A 23426-nucleotide genomic window follows, 5' to 3' on the forward strand; every position below is an offset into this window, starting at 1 on the left:
GTGATGTGTGCACTCCACACAACCAGGTTGCCCTCACTGATGTTGACTTCCCCAGAGGAATAAACACACGCTGAATTTCCTTCAGCTTTCCATAGACTGGTGGCTGCAGCTGCCAATTATAGTAAGCCTGGACTGACAGCTGGGGAGGAAACAAAATGAGGCACATTAAATCTCTCATTACTGCTAATCTCATTTGCTGTCTACCTTGCTTGGGAGAATTTCTTCCTCTTTGTCAGAGCAGCTGGGGACTGATTTATGACTCTTCATTTCGTGACTGTCACTCATGGCAGTCCCTTTGGAGACCACAAGAAGGTGAGGAAAAGCATCCTTCAGTGATTTCCCCAAGATGTTTGGTCCCCATCTTCCTCATTCCCACTTATCTAGGAAAACTCATCTCTTCTCCACTTGAAGAGGGTCCACGGCTCCCGACCTGAGTGAAGCACACCCTCTCTGAAAGAAAGATTTGCTGTTGTGTTTCCAGAAACTTCAGAATTCCATGTAAACAATTTGTCCTCCAATGGTTAATATTTCTCACCATAGGAGATGGTTATTTTAAAAGACAACAAACTATAACCAAGTCTGTAAAGAGGCAGGACAGGTGCAAGTCGATGAGAGGAGGGAAGGGATGAAGATAAGGGTTGGGGAAACCCCTATGATTTCATATATAAGCTTCTAAGGAAAACTTTCTTAGAAATACTTATGTTTATATAGCTAGCCCACAAGTGTGTGCATGAATAGGTGACAGAGAAATAAGATACTCATTCAGCTTTCCCTGTTATTGTGAAATCACACAATGAGGTTATATTGGGGTTTCTTCTTTAATGAATGAAAGTGGCTCCACACACAGAATTTTTGGGTGATTTCCCCCCCAAGCTGAAGTTGTCCCCAGTTCAGGTCTCCTCCCAGAGGCTTCTGTAGTTAATGTGAAGTTTTACAAAAGTGTAATGAAAAGTTTCAAAAGTGAATTCTTCTTAAAAGAAAAAAACCCAAAAAACTAATGAAACAGTCTCTCACTCCTGGACTCATCCAGACCCCAAGAGGAAACTGGTCCACAGTGGTTCTCTGGGGCAAAAGGACAACCCTCAGGAGAAATGAGGTAAAGCCATATTAGAGTGCAAAACGTAGGTCCGTTTGGAATCTCAAGCTGGGATGGGAACTCAGAAAGCTAAATAGCTACCTTTATCATAACAGTATCTCTTTAAAGGAACTCACAACTGCAAGCCCCACTGAGTAGAGTAAAACCCCTATGATTCTGCCATCTAAGCATCTGTCCCATCTCAGAGTAGAATCTTAGCCAGTTCCTACATCAGGTGCCCCTCCTATTAAAAATAATAATAATAATAATTGTGGTATTTGTTAAGCTCTTACTATGTGCCAGGCACTCTACTAAGCTCAGTCATTAAGTACTCAGTAAATACCACTGATTGATTTACAAGTCACTTTCTGAAGAAGGTTGTGGCCGTTAGGAGCTAACGTTTGTTTGGGTTCAAGCCTCCTTTTTGCTGGAAATAACAGGCTTCTTGCCTAAAACTCACTCCCATTTAGCAAATATTGGCATGGGACCACTAGAGGAAACAAGGTGGCACCAAAGGTGGCATCAAACTTGCCTGTGAACTGGGCACAATTCACTATATTTGGAGTCCCCACTATGTACAACTAAAGAGTCCAGGGGATTTCTCCTGACTGGGGCCCTCTGTTCTCTGGTGGTGCCCTTCATTTGTAAAAAAAATCCGCTTTTCTTGAATCCAGATTCCAAGGTCAAAATGAGGAGAATATCTGTAGGACACATTCTGTATATCCTAATTTATATGGGTTCAGTTCTGCAGTGGGCTTTAGCAAAGCCCAAGGGGCAAATACATTGTTCTACTTAGGCAATTGGGGTATATGTTAAAAAAATTGATATAACCCTTGCTGTGCACTAATAGAGAAGCTATAATAACACAGATGGAGGCAATAAATAAAAATAAAAAATGTAAATCTACTAATGTCCCTGCAATTGTATTCCCCTACTCCTTCACTGTGTAGTTAATCTGAATAGGGAATATATAAAACACTGGACTACTATGAAGCAGCAGATCCATTATTGATACTAAAATGTAATTTAGATAGATCAGAACTGGGATAGAGGAAAAAATACTTTTGAACACACTTTAGAGACGTGTGTCTAATCCACAACAGAGGGAGAAAGAACATTAATTTCATATCAAAACGCACTGTACTAAGCACCAAATGTCAAGTATCCTGCTTGCTATCACATGAGCCCAAGCTTCTGCGCAATGAGCCCTGGTGTAACCCTGCAATTCCCTCAGACACCGGGCCCTCTATGCCATGTGTGTGGGCAGTTGTTTCTGACTCTTAGGCTGCAATTGGCACTCACCCCTTGCTTTGCATATCATCTAATTACAGTGTTCAATGTTTGCCCTGGTGTCTGAATGTCCTTTATTGGGTCTGTCCACATCGATGCAGTTGGTCTTCAGTCAAGTAAGCTGAGAAGAAGAATGGAAATTGTCTGATGAACCATGTTGTTGTTTTTTGTTTCGTTTTGATTTTTTTCATGGAATCTGTTAAGCATTTACTAGGGCCAGGCACTGTACTAAGAACTGGGGTAGATCCAAGCTAACCTGATTACCTTGTATCTACCCAGTGCTTAGAACAGTGCTCAGCCCATAGTAAGTGCTTAACAAATACCATCATCATTGTTATTATTAATCAGTCCCTGTCCCACAAGGAGTTCACATTCTCAATCCCCATTTTACAGATGAGGTAACAGAGGCACAGAGAAGTTAAGTGACTTTCCTAAGACACAGAACAGACAAGTAGCAGAGTTGGAATTAGAACTCAGGTCCTTCTGACTCCCAGGCTCATACTCATTCCACTAGACCACACTGCTTCTGTTGTTTGGGGGACCAAGCAGCAGGTCTTGAGGCTAAAGGAAATCCAACGATGAGGTACAGGGAGTGTAAAAGCTGGAAAGGAAGTCAGTCCCCCCACTCCCACCCCCACCTTGCTGCAGTATCTCCTGCAATATCCCAGTGAGGCAAGCAGACTGGGCAAGATCAGGCTAGTAGGGGTGGGAAGGTGGGAAGGTGAAGGAGTCTCACTAGTTTGCTCCTAGAGCAACCCCAGGAGATGCAGCCCCAAGACAGGCTGATTCCAGGGAAACTGGACAATTGCAGGCTGTCGGTAGAGCTCGCACCTGCTACAGGCTAGATAGAATGATAATTTTGATATTTGTTAAGTGCTTATGTGCCAAGCACTCTGCTAAATCCCACTACAACCTAATCTCCACACTCCGCTCCTCTAATGCCAATTTACTCTGTGCCTCAATCTCGTCTATCCCGCCATCTACTCCTTGTCCCTCGGGCCTGGAAGTCCCTCCCTGTTCATATGAATCCCCCCACTTTCATTACCCTCCTAAAATCTCCTCTCTTCTATGAGGCCTTCCTTGACTAAGCCCTCATTTCCCCTACCATTGGCTGGTGCTGTAGATCCCGGTCCCTCTGGGCAGCTTTGGATCTTTTGATATACTACCCCTAGATGTTTAGTTAATGTTCCCTGTCACAGCCCTGGAGACCAGGACAAAACACTCTCACTGACAGAAAACAGTTTATCACTGCAGTACTGCCATCATCTGACTGGTGAGAAGGGGAAGGAAGGGGAGGAGGGGAAAAGAGAGGAGTGGTGGCTGGAATGAAAAAGGAAAGGCCCCACAGAGGAAATGAGGGGATTAAGCTATCTTCAGTATTCCAACAGGCCAGCTCTGGGACATTTATCCCATTGGGCTTTGAGAAAACAGGGAGGCAGAGCATATTCTCTCTGAGAAAGGAAATCCTTCAGAGGGGGAGGAGGGAAGAATGCAGGGAGAGTGGGAGGAGGGGGAAGAATGGGACAGAATGCAGACCCGTGGGAGAGATTTGCTGTGGGGTGAGAAAAGGGGAATGGGATGGGGAGGGAGGAAGAGAGTCTTTGCACAATCTGCCCCTTTTCTCCCCTCCCCCTTCCTCTGGAAAAAAATATTCCTGCCTACCTCTGCCTCCATCTGCAAGGGCTTGCCGAAACCTGGAATGAATAAGATCCCAGCTGCTCTCTGCTCCATCCAAGCCTGTTCACCTTCACCAGGCCTTGGAAAACTGCCGCAGGCATACCGCAGCACACAATACACACACATTTGCAAAAACGCTCACCCACTTCGGACTGCCCTGTAGTAAGAGCTTGGGTCGAGACAATATAAGCAGATCTGACACAGTCCCCATCCTACATGGGGCTCACAGTCCACGCCGAAGGGAGAACAATTATTGAATCCCCATTTTACTGAGGGGAAAACTGAGGCACAGAGAAGTTAAATGCTTACCTGAGGTCACCAGCCGGCAAGTGATAATGCTAGGATTAGAACCCATGTACAGTGACTCCTAAACCCATGCTCTTTCCACTAGGCTGTGCTGCTTCTTTAGAAAATATTGTGGTTGCCCCCATTACATTACATTGTATTCATGAGTAATATAATAATGCCATATGGAAAAGGGGTGACCATTTTTTTCCCACCTCAGGGTAGCTGGTTGTCTGATGTCAGACCTGGGGTCTCTTCCCCTTGAGCTCTCCAGGTCCCTCCTCCTCTCCATGTCATGTTACTGGGGGAGGGGGCATGTTTGCTACCGGTTCTCTGATGTCAAAGTACTCATTTAATGAATATTGCAAGAGCCCAGGCTTGGGAGTCAGAGGTCGTGGGTTCAAATCCTGACTCCGCCACTTTTCTACTGTGTGACTTTGGGCAAGTCACTTAACTTCTCTGTACCTCAGTTACCTCATCTGTAAAAATGGGGATTAAAAAAAATGTGAGCCCCACGTGGGACAATATGATTATCCTGTATCTACCCCAGCGCTTAGAACAGTGCTCTGCACATAGGAAGCACTTAAATACCATAATTATTATTATTACTATAACTGCTGCGGGCCTCTTTATTAGTTTATCACTCTTTTTGATGAGTCTCCCTGGCAACATGATCCTGTGGTAGTAGTTCCAGGTTCTCCAAAAATAGCTCCCCTCCCTTGGCATGGCCAAATATGAAGAAGCCCATGACTGGTTTTTTTTCTTAATGGAGTTGGGGTATTTTAATTTGGTTTATACTTTTTCCCTCTCAAAGATTGTTTTCTTTTTCCTGTACCTCTATACTAGAAGCGAAAAATACATTTTAGGTGCTTAATAAATATCTTCGATAATCAACAGCCGGAGAGGTTAAAAAACGAGTGAAGGGAGGAGGATTTAAAAATTCTCTTATCCCATTATGATGCCCAGGACCTGGTGTTTGGGAGCGCATTCATTCATTCATTCAATAGTATTTATTGAGCACTTACAATGTGCAGAGCGCTGTAGTGTGGGGAAGGGCAGAGACAGAGGATATATACCACCTCAAAAGGTGAGAGGGCGTGGCTCAGTGGAAAGAGCATGGGCTTTGGAGTCAGGGCTCATGAGTTCAAATCCCAGCTCTGCCACTTGTCGGCTGTGTGACTGTGGGCAAGTCACTTAACTTCTCTGTGCCTCAGTTCCCTCATCTGTAAAATGGGGATTAAGACTGTGAGCCCCACGTGGGACAACCTGATTCCCCTATGTCTACCCCAGCGCTTAGAACAGTGCTCGGCACATAGTAAGCGCTTAACAAATACCAACATTATTATTATTATTATTGTTTGTCCCTCTGTCCCTCCCCACCTCCACAGTGGTAGATGTGACAGGGTCCCATGTCAAGAAGAGGAGGAAAAAATGAGGATCAAATATGAGAGAGTAAAGACTCTAAGAGCTTCCTATTAGGGGGCATTTTGCTAGTTGCAAGATCTCGAAAAACTCTGGGGGAGCTACAAAATGGAGGAATCTGGGCACCCCAGATGTGGAGATTAAAGGAATGTCAGCGTGGTTCCTTTTTTAATGGTATTCGTTAGGGCTTACTATGTGCCTTGGGAAGCAGCATGGCTTAGTAAATACAGCCCAGGCCTGGGAGTCAGAAGGACCTGGGTTTTAATACCAGCCCTGACACTTGTCTGCTCTGTGACCTTGGGAAAGTCACTTCATTTCTCTGGGCCTCAGTTACCTAATCTGTAAAATGGGGATTAAGACTGTGAACCCGACGTGGGACACAGACTGTGCCCAGCCTGATTATCTTGTATCTACCTCAGTGCTTAGTAGAGTTCCTGGCACATAGTAAGCATTTGAGACTGTAAGCCCCACGTGAGTCAGGGACTGTGTCCAACCCAATTTGCTTGTATCCACCCCAGTGCTTAGTACAGTGCCTGGTACATAGTAAGGGTTTAACAAATACCACAACTATTAGTAGTAGTAGTAGTATATATCAAGACAAAAAGCAAACAGGACCAGAGGATCCTACCCTCTCCAAGAGCTAATTCCATGACAAGTTGGAGTTAGTGAACTGAATCAGTCCTTAACTAACTACTTGCTTCTGGCTTCATCACTGGGGGGCTTTTCTGTGTTTGTATGTTGCCTTAGATCCCTGGAATGGTGGAAAGCATGGCAAGTGGAGCCCGTTATTGGGCAGGGATTGCCTCTATCTGTTGCCAAACTGTACATTCCAAGCACTTAGTACAGTGCTCTGCACATAGTAAGTGCTCAGTAAATATTATTGAATGAATGAATGAAAGTGGAGGTTTTTTGTTAGGTTGGTTGGGGGGAAAGCGAGGCCATGGGCCTCTTCCCCAGCACCGCCCTCCGCGCCGGTCCCTTCCCCTGGGGCTGAGGTGAGTCCGGGCCGCCCAAGGGCAGCGCTGGCGGCCTGGCCGCTGGCCTGGAAGGTGCCTGTGGCGAGGTGGCACATGGCCATGAGGCACCCTGGGGCCTGACATCTCCCATTCCCCACCTGGGCTTCGACTGGGAACATCCCGGGACAGGCTGGGGATGGGAGAGTGAGGAAGATGCCCGAGGGGGCGGCCAAGCCTGGCAAGATGGGGATCGGCCACCTTGGCCATGGAGGAAGGCGAGGGAGCCAGCCTGGAAGCCCGGCGACCTGGTCAGGGCCTGGCTGGACCTTGGCAGGGGAAATGGCCGCCCTGGAATGTCAACAGAGAGCTTTTTCCTGAATGGAAAGCAAGCGGGCTTTCCCTCGGGGCCTCCGCTCCTGTCCAGAGACAGCCCAGGCCCACTCTGGTGAAGGAACGGCCCCTCCTGCAGCCCTCAATGCTGCCATGGCACGGGGGCAGCCACGCTCCCCTCAGGTATTGTTGGCTCCGCCTGGGCCCTTGGGCCACTTCTAGCCCTGCCTCTTGCTCTCTTTGATTGACTGGTGCTCATCTGGCAGCAACACCCATTTTACACCCACCTGTGCCCCTTCTCGGATGACCCCATATTTAAAATTTTTGAATTTCCAGGGCTGTTCTCCCAGCAACACCCATTTCATGTCCTCCCGTGCCTCTTCTCCACTGCCCCCATCCTAAGGGTTTTGCGGACCAGCACAGTGCAGCTCTATTCTGTCTAAGATCTCCCGCAAATTACAGCCCAGGCTGCAATTCATAATTAAATAATACAAAATGTTGATGAGATTGACACTGAATACTCCATATGTTAATACTCAAGTCATAAAGGAAGAAGTGGCCCAGGAGGAAGGCACTGCTCTCAATTTTGAATTAGAGGAAAGGTAAATTTTAAGATAAAATCCACAAAGACCAAAGACAATTGTGAGTATACTTTCAGATGGCAGGACCTGCAAACTTGCCCTGGGCTCTTGAACTCACAGTGGTGAGATGGTACATATGTGCATATTCATAATTTATTTATATTAATGTCTATCTCCTCCTCTAGACTATAAAGTCTTGGTGATCAGGGAACTTGTTTGTCAAGTCTGTTGCACTGTACTCTCCCAAACCTTTAATGCAGTTCATGCATTCATTCGATAGTATTTACTGAGCGCTTACTATATGCAGAGCACTGTACTAAGCGCTTGGAATGTACAATTCTGCAACAGATAGAGACAATCCCTATCCAATGACAGGCTTGCAGTTCTCTGCACACAGTAAAACCTCAATTGGTTGATTGTGTGTAAAGGCCAAATACAAAGTGAGGTCCTGGTTTTGTGGAAGAGAGAGAGAGAAGGGACAACGGAATGCTGAAGTTTGCCTTTTGTTTTTCTTGTCAAATTTCCATAGCCTCTAGATAGATGGGGAGAGAGGGAGAGGAGGGGAGGGTATCACAGTTGTCCATTTTAAACTCATTATTGTTCCGTTGTAATTACTGTTACTCCTACCTAGATGAAATAACCTATCCACTTCTAGTCCTAAATTGTTGCATGTGGTTAAAAACAGTTGCTCCTTCTCACCCCAGCGGAGGCTGCACTTGGTGGATAGCTAGAGAGATTCCAGTATGAATTTCATAGCATGACCAAATCAGGGCTGAAAGGGAGTTTAATAGATTGTATAACATTTTCTTCTGCCTTTAGGATCAAATTTAAAACATCCCAGCCAGATGAGGCATGCTGCATATTTTTAAAGATCTCCAGACAAGGAAATTTTACAGACCCTATTCGATAATCCTATCTAGTCTCTGACAAGCATCAAGGTCAGGAAATCCTTCCTTATCTCCAATCCAAATCCCCCATGCTGCAGTTTAGGCCCATTTCTTCTTATCTTGTTCTCTGGAGAGGTGTAGAACAGCTAGTCAGAGATCTCCAAATAGCTTAGAATGTTATTCTTTGTTTAAGTAGTATTTGTTAAGTGCTTACCATGTGCCAGGCACTGTACAAAGCACTGAGGTAGTTGCAAGATAATTAGGTTGGACACAATCCATGACTCACATAGGGCTCACAGTCTTAATCCCCATTTTACAGATGAGGTAACTGAGGCCCCGAGAAGTTAAGTGACTTGTCCAGGTCACACGGCAGACAAGTGGTAGAGCTGGGATTAGAACCCAGATCCATCTAATTCCCAGGCCCGTGTTCTATCCACTAAGCCATGCTGCTTCTCAAGCCTTAAGACTGCCCTTCAACTCAATGGATATTCCATATACGTTTCTCCTTGTTTATAATTACATGTGGCAGCAGTTTTCTGGGCATTTCAAATCACAGTCAATAAGCAGGTGTAAGACTGCATCTGTGCTTTATCTGTAACCCCTGCAAAGGAAGAAGGCATGAAGAAGCTAACCCTAGAAGAAGGCAAGAACACCATAGCTGATTGTAACTGATGAACGGATCTAAGAAATAAGCTCTAACTCCTACTCAAAATAAAGAATAATTTATGGAATAACAATGCCCTGTCCCTGGGACTTCCTGTATTGTTTAATGGGTGACAGTGATTAAAGGCCCCAAACAGGAGGCATAGCTCCACACGATAGCCCCCTTGTCAGCCTCCTTTATCCCTAACCACTGTGGGTTGGGACAGGAAGCATTTGGATTTCCATACACTCCTGCAACACAGGTCCCTTGGCCGTTTCTGTGACGTGCTGCTGATCTTGTTGCTTCCCCACTGCTGATTTATTAATGTTGCCATTATCTTCATCATTTCCTGCCGTGGAAATATTTCCATCAAGCCCAGGAGCGGAACCTTTCAGCAAAGCTTAACTGTATTCATTAGGGAAGAGATTTGCTGAAGGTAACACAGCAGACAAGTAGCAGAGCCTGGATGAGAACCTAGGTACTCAGACTCCCAAGCCTGTGCTCTTTCTATAAGGCCGTGCTGCTTCTAGGCAGAAAGGCTTTCTAGAAGAACACCTTCTTGACAGAGATTCATCAGTAGCAGCTCCCCCTTGCTCACGTTTTTACAAGGGTTCTTATTACCTCAGATTGCCAAGATGGGCAGTAAAAATAAGGTTTGCAAGTTTGAGGTGTATTCCATGATTCTTCTCTACTGAAATCACCTGAGTTCAGCATTTTGCTGAGTTGCTGTCTCCAGGTGGTGGCAGAAGTTGGGGTGGGTACCTTGCGTCCTGGGGTTTATTTGGGTTAAGGATGGGTCTGGGAGCAGATGAAAGAGGGCCTGAAACACAGAGAAAGGTGAAGTGTTGGGGCGGGAGCAGTGCAGTGCCTCTGTGAGAAGTGTCTGTAAGTCTCCCCAAACTCTACACACCGGGAAAAATGGTAGTCCCTGCCAGGGATGGATTTTCCAATAACCTCAATAATCCCCAATTTACACTGGCAATTTTATAGGGAAAGGGGCTACAGGAGAAAGTTTTCAGAAAAATAAAAACCTTCCTATACTTAATTCAAGGCCTCTACCTATACTGTTTTCAATTGCAGTTTGCCTCTTACAAACTCTACACGTCCATTGCAACAGAGTCACCAGTGCCACAGCGGAATTCCTTTGCCTGGTCACAACAGCCCGAAAGTGAACTCGCCCGGGAGTGGAGCTGTCGGATGCTCAAGACTTTCTAATCCCTAGTTCCAGAAGAAGAAGTGGAGTGGAGTGGAGTGTAAAAAAGCGATGGAGAAAGATGTGTTTTGACAGAATTGTATCTCTGATGACATCATCCATTCCTTCGTTGAAAGGACAGCAAAGCGTGGTGCTTGGTTGATTTCAAAGTAAGCTCATTATGAAATGATAATTTTATAGTCATTTGAATAATTAACAAACTGTTGGTGGCTAATTGAGAATTCACCCTTGATCCCCACCCTAACTTCTGCTAATTTCCAAGGATGACATTCAATGGATTGCTGATTTCTAGGCACCCGTTTGAGGTGGAGGTCCAAGAAGTTCCTAGTGAGTATGCAAACGGTCAGCGAAGGAGGTGAGAGCTGGGTGGGGAGTGGGGGAGAAGCCCTGGGGAAAGGAGAAAATGGTTTAGATTCTTGTCTACTGTCTTTCTGCATTATCTGGACTCTGGAGGACAACACAAATTGTAGTAGTGTGAGCTTGTCTGTAGACCTGTAGACCTGCCTGAGGCTCACTGTGGGGTTTTGTACAGGCTACAGAGGACAAACAGCTGCAGGAAGAGAGCAGTGTGGAGAGAGGAAGTCAGGAGTTTGTGATGTATATGTGAGCGAGGTGCCAAAGATGTCTGGGGCTGAGGGTGAGGTGTATGCAGGGGAAAAGTGGGTATGTATGATGTGAGAGTGACCATCAATCAATCAATGGTATTTATTGAGTGCTTACTGTGTGTAGAGCATTATACTGCGTGCTTGGGGTTCAGTACAATATTGTTGGTGGATATGCTCCCTGCCCTCAAGAAGCTTACAATCTAGTTGGGGAGGCAGATATTAAAAGGAATTACAGGTAGGGGAAGCAGCAGAGTATAAAGATCTGTATGTAAATGCTCTGGAGTGGGGGTGGGGTGAGTATCAAAGTTCTTAAGGGATACAGACCTAAATGCATACATGATTCTGGGAGAGGACAAACAGGGGAAATGAAGGTTAGTCAGAGAAGGTCTCTTGGAGGAGATAGGATTTTAGTAGGGCTTTGAAGGTGACTTTTCAAAGGTCACCAATGATGTCCTTCTTGCTAAATCCAAAGGCCTCTACTTCATCCTAATCCTCCTTGGCCTCTCAGCTGCCTTAGGCACTGTGAACCACCCCCTTTTCCTGGAAACATTATCTAACCTTGGCTTCACTGACACTATCCTCTCCTGAATCTCCTCCTATCTCTTTAGCCACTCATTCTTAGTTCTTTCAAGGGTTCCTCTTCTGTCTCCCACCCTCTGACTATGGGAGTCCCTCAAGTCTCAGTCCTGGGTCCCCTTCTATTCTCTGTGTAAACCCATTCCTTTCGAGAATTTATTCACTTCCATGGCTTCAACTACTCTCTCTATGCGGATGATTCCGAAATACACCTCTCCAGCCCAGCTCTCTCTCCATCTTTGCAGGCTTGTATTTTCTCCTGCCTTCAGCACATCTCTACTTGGGTACTCTGCCAACACCTCAAACTTAACATGTCAAAAACAGAAGTCCTCATTTTCCCACCAAAAGCCTGCCCTCCCCATGACATTCCCGTCACTGTAGACAGCACCGCCATCCTCCCTGTCTCCCAAGCCCATAATCTTGGCATTATCCCTGACTCATCTCTCACATTCAACCCACATATTCAATCTGTCACCAAATCCTGTCAGTTCTACCCTCACGACATCATTTAAATTGCATCCTTTCCTCTCCATTCAAACTGCTACTATGTTGGTCCAAACACTATCCCCTCTTGCCTACAGCATCACCCCCCTTGCTGGGCAGGTCTTCTTGAGGAGGATGACCTCCTTGCTCTTCCCACTCCAGTTTCTCCCCACACCACTCCATATTTCAGTCTATTGCCCTGATCATTTTTTCTGAAAAACCATTCAGTCCATATTTCCCCACTCCTCAAGAACCTCCAGTAGTTGCCTGTCCACCACCGCATCAAACAGAAGCTCCTTACTTTGGCTTTAAAGCACTCAAACATCTAGTCCCCTCCTATCTTATCTCACCAATTTCCCACCTCCGCCCAGGATAGTCTAGTTATTTTGTTGGAGCCAATATACAGCAGATAATTCTCTTTGCATAGAGTGCTGAGCTATTTTTTGCTTCTTCTTAAAATTCCATATAGCTTAAGTAGCTCATTCACCATTCACTCAAATTTGTACTATAATTAAAAAATCATTTTAGTGTCTAATGCTGGCATTTTCCAAAGGTTCGAAGTATAGACTATAAGACTCGGAAAGATGCTGCAGAACCCGGGGTGTTAACAGAGGCCAGTGTAGCAGAACTGTTTGTCTATTTAATGTACAGGCGTTTTTTTGGGGGAGCATGTTCACATATATATTCTTTAATGGAATCCAGAGAATAAACTGGTAATTCCTTTATTATTGATTTCAGTGCAGTGATGGTCCTCTTCGCAGAGAACCAAGTGGATTAAAAAGGATTATATAATGGGAAACTGCAATTGCAGGATATGAGACCGATGCAACTGTATTCCTGATCAGTGGCCAGTGTAAGTCATATGTTCCTTAGGGAAATTGTCTTATTCTCTGGGTAAGATATGGAGGACAGCAGCCTGCTGTAGAGGCAAAGAAATTCTCTGACCAGGGACTGTTATAATTTTCTGTTCTTTAAAGCATCTGGAACTGTAATCATATATTCCTTGGCCTGGATAGGATCTCAAGAGATCATACAGTTCTTTCCCCTACCTCTGCCATATATGTGTTGAAACCATCCTCCCAAGATAGCCATCTCTCTTTCCTCACCAATTTCTAGAGAAGGAGTTCCAATCCTTCCATGGCAATATTTTTCAGGGTCTCAAAATCTTTGATAAAGCCTACTGCTCTAATGCTTAAGTTAAGTTCCTTCTGCTGCAATTTAAGCTAACCCTAACCCCTAGTCATAAGCTCCTTGAGGACAGGGACCCATATCTTTTAACTCTGTCACTGCTCTAATGCCCAGGCCCATTAGAGGGGGTGAGGTTAAATAAAGTTTATTCAGTCAATGACTTTGCCCAATTCTGCTGAGTGGTGTAGAGTGAGCAAGTTGTATGATTGATAACTGTTCCATGGGAGTGTCAGAAACACTCATTAGCACCAGAAACCCACTAAAGATGCACAGATGAAAGGGTCTGGGAGGAGAGAGTATTATTTAAAATTGTGCTTTCAAACACACCCCCAAGTATCGGCAAAACTATTTAGGCCTGAGGCTATTCATACCCACAAGCGTAAGTATAGAGAAGCAGCGTGGCTAGAGAAGCAGCGTGGCTCAGTGGAAAGAGCACGGGCTTTGGAGTCAGAGGTCATGAGTTCGAATCCCAGCTCTGCCACTTGTCAGCTGTGTGACTGTGGGCAAGTCACTTAACTTCTCTGGGCCTCAGTTACCTCATCTGTAAAATGGGAATTAAGACTGTGAGCCCCATGTGGGACAACCTGATTCCCCTATGTCTACCCCAGTGCTTAGAACAGTGCTCTGCACATAGTAAGCGCTTAACAAATACCAACATTATTATTATTATTATTATTATTATTATTAAGGAAGGCTTGGATATCAAAAAGGGAGAGATTAGAGAGTCTGACCCTTAGGCTGAAGCATCACTGACCAAATCAAAACGGCAGGGGGAACAACACACTTTCATTTAAATGGGGCCCTCAAAAGCTCAGCCACTGTTGTCAACATCAATCAGTCACTGAGACTAGAGGCAGTAATTGAACATTTCCATTAGCATTTTCCTCCCTCCCCAGTTGGTACGTATGGTGTTTATTTACTACCTGCCAGGCACTGTACTAAATGCTGGGGGTAGATACAGGATCATCAGGTTGGACATAGTCTATGTCCCACATGGAGCTCCTAGTCTTAATAAATATCATTATTATTATTAATCCTTATTTTACAAATGAGGGAACTGAGGCACTGGAAAGAGAAGTGATTTGCTGAAGGTAACACAGCATACAAGTAGCAGAGCCTGGATTAGAACCCAGGTACTCAGACTCCCAGGCCTGAGCTCTTTCTCTAAGGCCATGCTGCTTTTAGGCAGAAAGCCTTTCTAGAAGAACATCTTCTTGACAGAGAGTCATCAGTAGCAGGTCCCCCTTGCTCACATGTTTTTACAAGAGTTCTTTTTACCTCAGATTGCCAAAATGGACAGTAAAAATAAGGTTTGCAAATTTGAGGTGTATTCCATGATTCTCCTCTTCTGCCCATATAAACCCACTGGACATTTGGGGGCCTGAATGATTGAGACCCAGAATTCCCCTTCCTGACTCTGAGCCTGTCCAAATTTAGAACCCAGGATGAGAGGGATTGGGGTGAGAGGGCATGTCAGGAGAGACTGAATATCAGGCTCAAATCACGTGATTTGAGTTTCTTTCTTGGCCTTGATTCTTTTGGCCAGGTTGTTTCACATAGTAAGCCCTTAACAAATGCCAACATTATTATTATTATTCACTATTCTGCTCCCAGTGTCTCCATAAGTAGAATAGAAGTAGAAATTCTGTCAGAGTAGTGAATTTATAAAGGATTTTGAGATTGCTGAATAAGAGGCATTCTTGTAAAGTAAGTACTTACAGAACAAGTGCAGTTCTTTTCCCAAAATGACTTCCTGCATCTCTGTCTTAAAACTGTTTCCTTTTATATTGGCAACATATTTTCTGTAGGCTCATTGTGAGAAAAGACTAGCTCCAGGACAACATAACATCTAGATACTTATTTTCCTCTATTTCTTTCAAATACTTTCTGTTTTACTTCCTGGTTGCCAAATCGTTTCATGTACTTCTTTCTCAGCGATGCACCCAGAAGATATTTAACTAATGGACACAGTTCCAATTCTCCACTATTCCTCTGATGGAGGTCAGGCAAGTTTGCAGATTCATCCATATCCATATGTTTGCTTTTCTCTTTACCCTTCATCCTCTGCTGACATTATTTCCCACTGTCATTTTCTTCCCTGTTCAAGACCCAGTGAAAGGTGCCATTTCTGAAGCATTCTACTCATTAATCTCAAGATTCTCATTGAAAGTGAAGGGTGACTAATTAATGCCTTTGATTTACATCCCACTTCATTCCCACAATGTTTTCACATTATTTAGTTTATTTTTGTCTACCCAAAATCCCTACAAAGTAGGGAAAAACAGGTATTATTATTCCCATTTTGAAGATGAGAAAACTGAGATTGTGACTTGCCCAAGGTCACACCACAAACAAGAGACAGAGCTGAGACTAGAATAAGGTTCCCCAAACTCCAAAGTCCATTTTTTTTCATTACACAATGTTGTGTCTCTGAAAAGATTCTGAGCAATCTGATTAGACTGACAAAGATGGTGGCCTTGACCTCCAAACACTGCCCTTGGATTCTTAGCTTTTGTGGCACCTCAGTGAGGTTTTGAAGGGATATCTGAGGATTTGACACCCCCGGCCCCCCAGGAAATAACCTGTATAAGCCATTCACTGCCTGGCATTACTTCTCTTCTTTGTGTGGTGCTCTGCTTGAGTAACATCCTTCTTTGGTGTGCTGCTCTATTTTGAGCGATTGTGCTGTCCAGTATCTAGTATTCTATAGGACTATGAGTTCTGGGCCTGCACCCAAAAACACAGTCAGCTTCATTCAGTCATTTATTCAGTTGTATTTATTGAGTGCTTACTGTGTGCAAAGCACTGTCCTTAGCTTCTTCAGCAGTGTCGCTCACGTCATCTACAAACCTTCATATGACAGGAAGAGAAGAGGCCTTGGAATACAGTTAATTCAACAGCCTGAAGCAGTGCTTATATATATAACTGAGCATATATATATATACCTTGGGCTGTATTTATATTCAGCTTTGCTGGGCAGGACCTCTGAGGAGAATGGATGATAATGTCTTATTCTTATTATTATATTTATTAAGCTTACTAAGTGTCAAGCACTGTTCTAAGCGCCGGGTAGATGCAAGTTATTCAGGTTGGACACAGTCCCTGTCCACCATGGGGCTCACAGTCTAAGTAGGAGGGGGGACAGGTATTTAATTCCCATTTTACAGTTGAGGAAACTGAGGCTCAGAGAAGTTAAATGGCTTGCCCAAGGTCACACAGCAAGCAACTGTGTGGAACTAGAACCCAGGTCCTCTGACTCCCAGGCCCATGTTGCTTCCCCTAGACCATGCTGCTTCATGGTCTTCATGCTGCTTACTAGACCATGCAGTAGGCTGCGCTGTGGTGATCTGAATGAGGGAATACATAAGCCAAGAGGACAGAATAAATTATCTGAAGGTCCAGTAAAGTAGTAGAGCAGTGAACTGTTGAGATACCACTGCAGAGCTAGATCAGCCTGTTGGGCAGCAATAATCAATCAGCCAATTGTATTTATTGAGTGTTTCCTGTGTGCAGAGCACTATAGTAAGCATTTGGAAGAGTGCTGCATAACAGAGTTGGTAGATATGTTTCCACCCCAGAAGGAGAGGAGTTGCTCTCCTTGAGCAAAAGCCTAGCCAAGATCACGATACCAGGAGGCAAACCTGAAAACAGATAAGTCCTGCATGGGACAAGCACAGTAGCACAGCAAAGAACTATTTTTATGTGCACGCAACATGAAAAGGCATGCCAGTCATACGTTGGCCTTTTCAGCCACCCTCGCATGCATCGATAGGATTTCACTGCAAGGAACATCATCTTCACAAATAAAGTACAGAGCTATATTTAGCCATCTACATATTCAAGAGCCAACTCTTGAATGATTAAAAGTAATGGACCAGGCATCTGTCCTTTATGCTAGCCAAGGACTATGATGGCCATCAAAAATAGCTTGAGGCCTATCCTCTAGTCATCTCTGGTCTAAGTATCCCGTCTCCCTCACCCATGAGAAAAAAATCATTTTTACCACGGATTGGTGATGCCAAAGGAGATGGAGAAAAAGAAGCCCTCTTTGCTCTTAGAGGGATGGATGTGGGGCAGGTGGGGAAAGCATGGAAGGGAAAGGAACAGGAATACAGTGTGGCCACTTGGGGTCTGTTCTGTTTGCAGGCAGGAATGCTGGGGCTCTAGGAAAAGGGTCCAAGAACCAGGAAATTGCCCAGACAGATGCCCCTTTGATTTATGGACCAATCTGACTCTGCTCATCAGTGGAGTTGTTTCTGTACTCCTGAGGTGGAAAGCTTCAGAGCTACCAGGTAGACTCCCTTTTGGTTTGTAGCACAGTCACAGGACTCAGTAAACAGCCACTGTCATAACTAATCATTAGCATTTCATTCCTACATTTACCTGCAGAGATTAAAGACATAGAGGCCCGGAATATCGTTAGCATTGTTCCCTGATCTGTGCCCTCACTGCTACAGACCTGGATTCCCTTTAATCATTTAATCCTTTGTAAACCCGAATGAAGTTCTTAAAAAGCCATTTGTTCCACCTTGGGTTCATGTTTTAAGAGCGCTACCCAGCCACTCCGTAATGCAACAATAATGCATTCAGTTTATATAATGTCTCTCTTTCAAGGATCTTAAGCATTTATAGGTATTGCCCCAATCCTTGCTAAAGGCAAAGAGGTACCCAAGCCTTATTATCCACACATTATGATTGGAAAAATTGAGGCCCAGGCAATTTCTAAATTGTCATCCTACAAGGCTATTGGCTAGGGAGAGAATCTAGACCACTGTCTTCCTCTCCTGGCTTTGCCACGTCACCTCCTTTTAAATTCAGAAAAAAAACAACGCTAATACAATAATACACGGAGAACTACTGACTATAACACTCCTGGACTTTATCTGCTCAAATAAAACCCAAGCAGAGATTGGGTTTTCAAGCTGTAAACACACAAGCAGGAACAAATTGAATAATAACCCAGTAATTTCGTCAAACCTATTTTTTTTTGCCTTTCTTCAAGCGTGCAGCATATCCTCCTTTAGAACTGTAACAAAATAAAACTGTCCCTAATGGTCGCTTTCCCTCTGCTCAAAATTCTGTAGCAAAGCCCAGAGAAGTTCCAGTTCTTCTAAGGCAAACTGAGACCATAGCATCACTGTGGTTAGTGCAGAATCTTTAGAGGGGCTCCTCACGACTCCATCACCATCCGATGCTGGTTTCTTGGTGAGCACAGAGATGCAGTACGAAAATTCAGGATGTTATACTCATTACCTAGACAGCCCCAGCCTTTAACAATGAAGCAACATTTAGTCTGTGTAAGGGACAAGACCAGTAGGGCTTAACCACAGCACAAGGTTTGTTTTAGCCAAAAGGCAAGGTCCATATGATGAAGATAACTCTTTGAAAGGGTCATTCCCTGGAAACAAATAATTTTTTTTCCAGACAAAATTGTGTGAATGAATGAGGATGAGTTGAATACAAAGAAGTGTTGGGGGGGTGGGGTGTAGGGGTAGTGGTGTTCATATAACCATGGCTAGGGTATGACAAGAGTAGACAGTATGATTACTATTATTATTATTATAATATTTGTTAAGCAGTTACTATGTGTCAAGTACTCTTCTAAGTGCTGGGACAGATGCAAGTTAATCAGGTTGGACACAGTCCCTGTCCTAGACTCAATTCAAGTAGGAGAGATCAGGTATCTGAATCTGAATCCCTATTTTACAGTTGTGGAAACTGAGGCAAAGAGAAGTTAAGTGACTTTCCTAAAGTTACACAGCAAGCAATTTGCAAAATCAGGATTAGCACTCAAGTCCTCCACCTCCCAAGCCTGCGCTCTTTCCACTAGGCCACACTGCTTCTCTAATCTAGTGGAAAGAGCATAGGGTGGAATCAGAAGACTAGTAGCTGCTCTGCCACTTGCCTGCTATGTGACCTTGGGCAAGTCACTTCATTTTTCTGAGCCTCAGGTTTTTCATTTGTAAACTCGGGGATTAATTACCTCTTCTCCCTCCCTCTCTCACTGTGAGCCCCTTAGGAATAGGGCTGCTTCCAATAATAATAATAATAATAATGTTGGTATTTGTTAAGCGCTTACTATGTGCCGAGCACTGTTCTAAGCGCTGGGGTAGACATAGGGGAATCAGGTTGTCCCACGTGGGGCTCACAGTCTTAATCCCCATTTTACAGATGAGGGAACTGAGGCACAGAGAAGTTAAGTGACTTGCCCACAGTCACACAGCTGACAAGTGGCAGAGCTGGGATTCGAACTCATGAACCCTGACTCCAAAGCCCGCGCTCTTTCCACTGAGCCACGCTGCTTCTCCTATCTGATTCCCTTGTATCTACCCAACGCTTAGCACTGAGCTTAGCACATAGTGAATGCTTAGTAAATATCTTCATTGCTATTATTACGTTTGCTATCGTAGTATACATCATGGTGTCTACGCCTATGTTGCTGGTGGGGTTGGACTGCATGAGGCAGGGGCAGGGAGAAGAACTGAGGTATCAGAGCTCTCTTTGGAGTAGTACAAAAAAGAAGTGATTGTAAAGGTGTTCCCCTTATTGGAGGGAACACCCATACAGGACAGAGAGTTCAAGCTGCTTTTTTTTTTTATGGTATTTGTTAAGCACTTACCATGTGCCAGGCACTGTTCTAAGTTCTGCGGTATATACAAGGCAATCAAATTGGACACAGTTCATGTCCCACATGGGTTCACAGTCTTAATCCCTTTTTACCAACGGAGGTAACTGAGGCCCAGAGAAATTAAGTGACTTGTCCAGAGTCACAGAGCAGACGAGTGGCAAAGCTGGGAATAGAACCCAGGTCCTTCTGACTCCCAGGCCCATGCGCTTTCCACAAGGCCACATTGCTTCTCTTATATTTGTACTGTTATTTATACTAGAATGCTTCCACTCAGCATTACAATGTCACCAGTGTGGCAGGACTTTGTTACAAAAGGTAATTAGGGAAGGAGGTGGAAACCATTTACCCAGGGAGCCCTGAGGAGTAGTGCTGGGAGATCACTGATATGGCAACATAATCGTCCCTATCATCATCGATGAATATTCACTGAGCACCAGCCCTGGGTGGAGAACTGGAGATGGCACCGGAAAAACCAAAATTTAATCCAAAAGGACACGCTCCCTGCCCCAGGAGACTGCACCCTGTTGGGAACACCCATAAAATCAAAGAGAGAAAGAGACAGGTGATAGATCCAGAGAGATTGAACAGATAAGAAAGAGGATTTTTACATGATTGATTTGTGATTTTCTGCTTCCAGTTGGTGGAGGAAAAGATCCAGGGAGTGTTTACTTCACCATGTATTGGATTTCCACCAGGCCTGGAGGCCAAAATGTGAAATGAATGGCTCTGTCCAGAATCTGAGGGTCCAAGGTGAGTAAAACGTTTCATGGATATGGAGGATGAAGGATTCATTTCCAAAGGAATTTGTGCAGGTAGAAAATATCACTGGGTTCAGAAAGTGTTTCTAAAGACTGTTGGATGACAGGCTCATGATGGATTACTAGAGGAAAAAGTAAAAGATGTTGGAGGATACCTTGCATGAGGTTGGATGCAAAAAAGGCATCCAGCACACTCACCCTCTTAGCCTCCTTTGGTGATACTGTTGGTGACATAATGGACCATTGTCTGACCCATCTTGGAGATCAGGGCTATTAACTCTTTAACAGCGCTAAGGACAGATTGGTTCCCTAGAAGGGTTAATGTTTGTGCCTTATTCTGTGCCTCAGCGGCTGGGAGCTGGGATTAGAACCCAGGTGGTCTTTCTGACTCCCAGGCCTGTGCTCTATCCATTAGGCCACACTCCTTCTCCGTGTTGGTGTTCACAATCCGCGCCCCCCGGCCCCACAAGAAACTTACAGTCTGCAAACTGAAAGCTTCTAGGCCCTTGTCTTCACTAGACGGAAACCAGTGTTATTCCATGAATGAGCTCATTTTGCACAGGTCACTAATATAATCCTTTGACGAGTGCTATTCTGACCCTGCTTTTTACCCAGTAGTGTTATTCCCCCAAATGGTGGGTATTTGTTAATATAGTTTCCTCGACTGCCCTGAAAATGCCATAGCCACTCCTGCTCAGAATATGAAGTGAATTAGAAGTACCTTCACCTTGTCGCCCTCACACAGAAATGGTGTAATATGTAACCCAGGATTATCATGTTGTCCTTGATACATGGGACGTTTTCTCAGGAAAAATATGCTGAAATGGTGTAGGCAACGGTCCCAGAAGTGGCCTTGTGCAGATTCATCCCATAGAAGATTTTACTCCCTGGTGTATCAAGCTGTCTAATGATTAAATGTAAAAGTACATTTTGAACATTAGAGTAGAAAATGACCTTCCTGTGATAATCATCAGGGATTGTGTATCTGAGTCTGCCCGACTTAGGTTGGGAGAAACTGGAAGGAAGGAGAGGTCTAGGTCTCTGCCAGGAGCTCAGGTCTTTTGCTTGCTCACAAAGGGATAATTCAACCTACAATCGCCCTGCCGGTCTGGGAGAGAGAAGGGTGAATCACTCATTCAGCTTCCTGTGACTGATTGCTGAGGGAGGGTCCAAAAAAACCCAGGTGACTTTGAAAATAATCCTGTTGCGATGCTGTGCTGAGATTCGAGATGGCTTCTCATCTAGGATATTTGATGACTGAGTTTTACTGTCTGTTTTATTGTCAGTTTGACTTCTCCAGCAAGCCTCTAGGGCAAGGGCTGTGTCTTTGCATGCTTTGTATAGCGTGGAGTGTGTTATTGGCACCCGAGCAGTAGCAAATTATAACACTGGAATCCAGAGTAGCTGAGAAACCAGTTCATTGAATGTAAAACCAGAACCCGAGTCATTTGGGGCCATTTTAGCCAATGTTCTGGGGACTGCTTTTCTTTGGGGTTTAGAAGTTAGGCTCAGGGGTTGTTAAGAAGAGAATCCAGGGTTTATCTTGTTCCAGGGGTAAAATTGAACCAGATATTGTATGGAACCGCGCGGGAGAACAGGCAAGAGAGCAACATGCCTCCCTCTGCACCTGATCTGTCCTGTGGGGTTCCACTAAGACTTTGCCTTCTCGCTCAGTGGATATCATTGCACTGTTTAGTTTGGCAAGTAGAACCGTGAGCCTAGCTATCTAACAGATATGGACCCAGAAGGAGTAGGGGAAAATCACAAATTGCCAAAGGGAAATACATTTATAAGGTTCTGAAGAGCACATAGAATCATAGTAATAACGGTGGTATTTGTTCAGAATGTAGTATGTGACAAGCACTGTTCTAAATGCTGGAGTAGCCACAATCAGATAAAACACAGTCCCTGTTACACATAGAGCTCACTGATTAGGTAGGAGGAACAGCAGGTATTTAATTCCCATTTTGCAAATGAGGAAACTGAGGCCCAGGGAAGTTAAGTGATTTACCCAAGGTCACACAGCAGGCTAGTGGCAGTCAGGATTAGAACCCAGGTCCTCTGACTCTCAGGCCTGCGCTCTCTCTACTAGGTCCCATTGCTTTGCAAGGCTCTGCCCCTTAACCCACCAAACAAATTGGAGGGGAAAAGGAAAACAGCAGCATGTAGGGCTGCAGAACATCTGATTCGTTAGTTTGCTGGAATAATATTCTCATCCATCCATCACTCTCTGGCTTCACGTAGGATGGGAACACAGAAATGCACTGGAAAGGAAATGCCAGATGTCACTCTTTCCCAAATTCCAGTAACTCTCGAGAAGCGTGAACTCTGTCTTTTTCAGGCATAAGGCAGATCAGAACCACTAAATCTGGGTTGTGGTTTTTTTTTCTAAATGCAGTGGAGAGAGAGCAGAGGTGTAATAGCCTTGTTTTACTGTGATGACAAGGGCCACTTGTTTTGCATCTTCAACTTGAAGCAATCTTTCTTCCTGTGTAGGAGGAAGGTGATGACCTTTTGGAGATGCCAAATTCAGCACAGGCCCTTCCCAGCACCATTTCTGAAGCAAGGGAGAGAATGGGGGGGACCTGACCCAGCTGACCTTGTGCCCTGTATTATATTCTCTGGCCTTATGATGACATATACCTTATGATGACAGTGACAGCTGGGTTTTTTTTGTGGGGGGGGGAGGGGCTGGTTTTGTTTTTATGGTATATGTTTAGCTATTTTCCAGTCACTATATTCCAGTCACCGTTCTAAGCACTGGGGTAGATACAAGCTAAGCAGCTTGGACATAGTCCATTTCCCACATGGGGCTCACAGTCTTAATCC

General features: G+C 44.6%; 1 protein-coding gene and 1 long non-coding RNA gene across 3 annotated transcripts in view; one reads left to right on the forward strand and one right to left on the reverse strand.

Annotated features, from left to right (window-relative positions):
- NMNAT2 (nicotinamide nucleotide adenylyltransferase 2) overlaps positions 1-23426 on the reverse strand; it is a 79304-nt gene that overhangs the window by 30814 nt on the left and 25064 nt on the right. The window contains exon 1 of one of the 2 annotated variants that reach the window (XM_029080905.2): positions 2378-2474. The exons of the other annotated variant lie outside the window; for it this stretch is intronic. Coding sequence (XP_028936738.1) covers positions 2378-2396 — 19 coding nt within the window. The 5' untranslated portion in view covers positions 2397-2474. Of the gene's footprint in view, positions 1-2377; positions 2475-23426 lie in introns of those variants that run through there. 2 annotated transcript variants of the gene reach the window in all.
- On the forward strand, positions 10231-23257 carry LOC114817322. Its single transcript, XR_005660902.1, has 5 exons — positions 10231-10508; positions 10622-10714; positions 12762-12876; positions 20477-20589; positions 23094-23257. It is a non-coding gene; the product is annotated as an uncharacterized LOC114817322 (long non-coding RNA).

Source organism: Ornithorhynchus anatinus, chromosome 16 (assembly GCF_004115215.2).
Source record: "Ornithorhynchus anatinus isolate Pmale09 chromosome 16, mOrnAna1.pri.v4, whole genome shotgun sequence".
Classification (NCBI taxonomy): Eukaryota; Metazoa; Chordata; class Mammalia; order Monotremata; family Ornithorhynchidae; genus Ornithorhynchus; species Ornithorhynchus anatinus.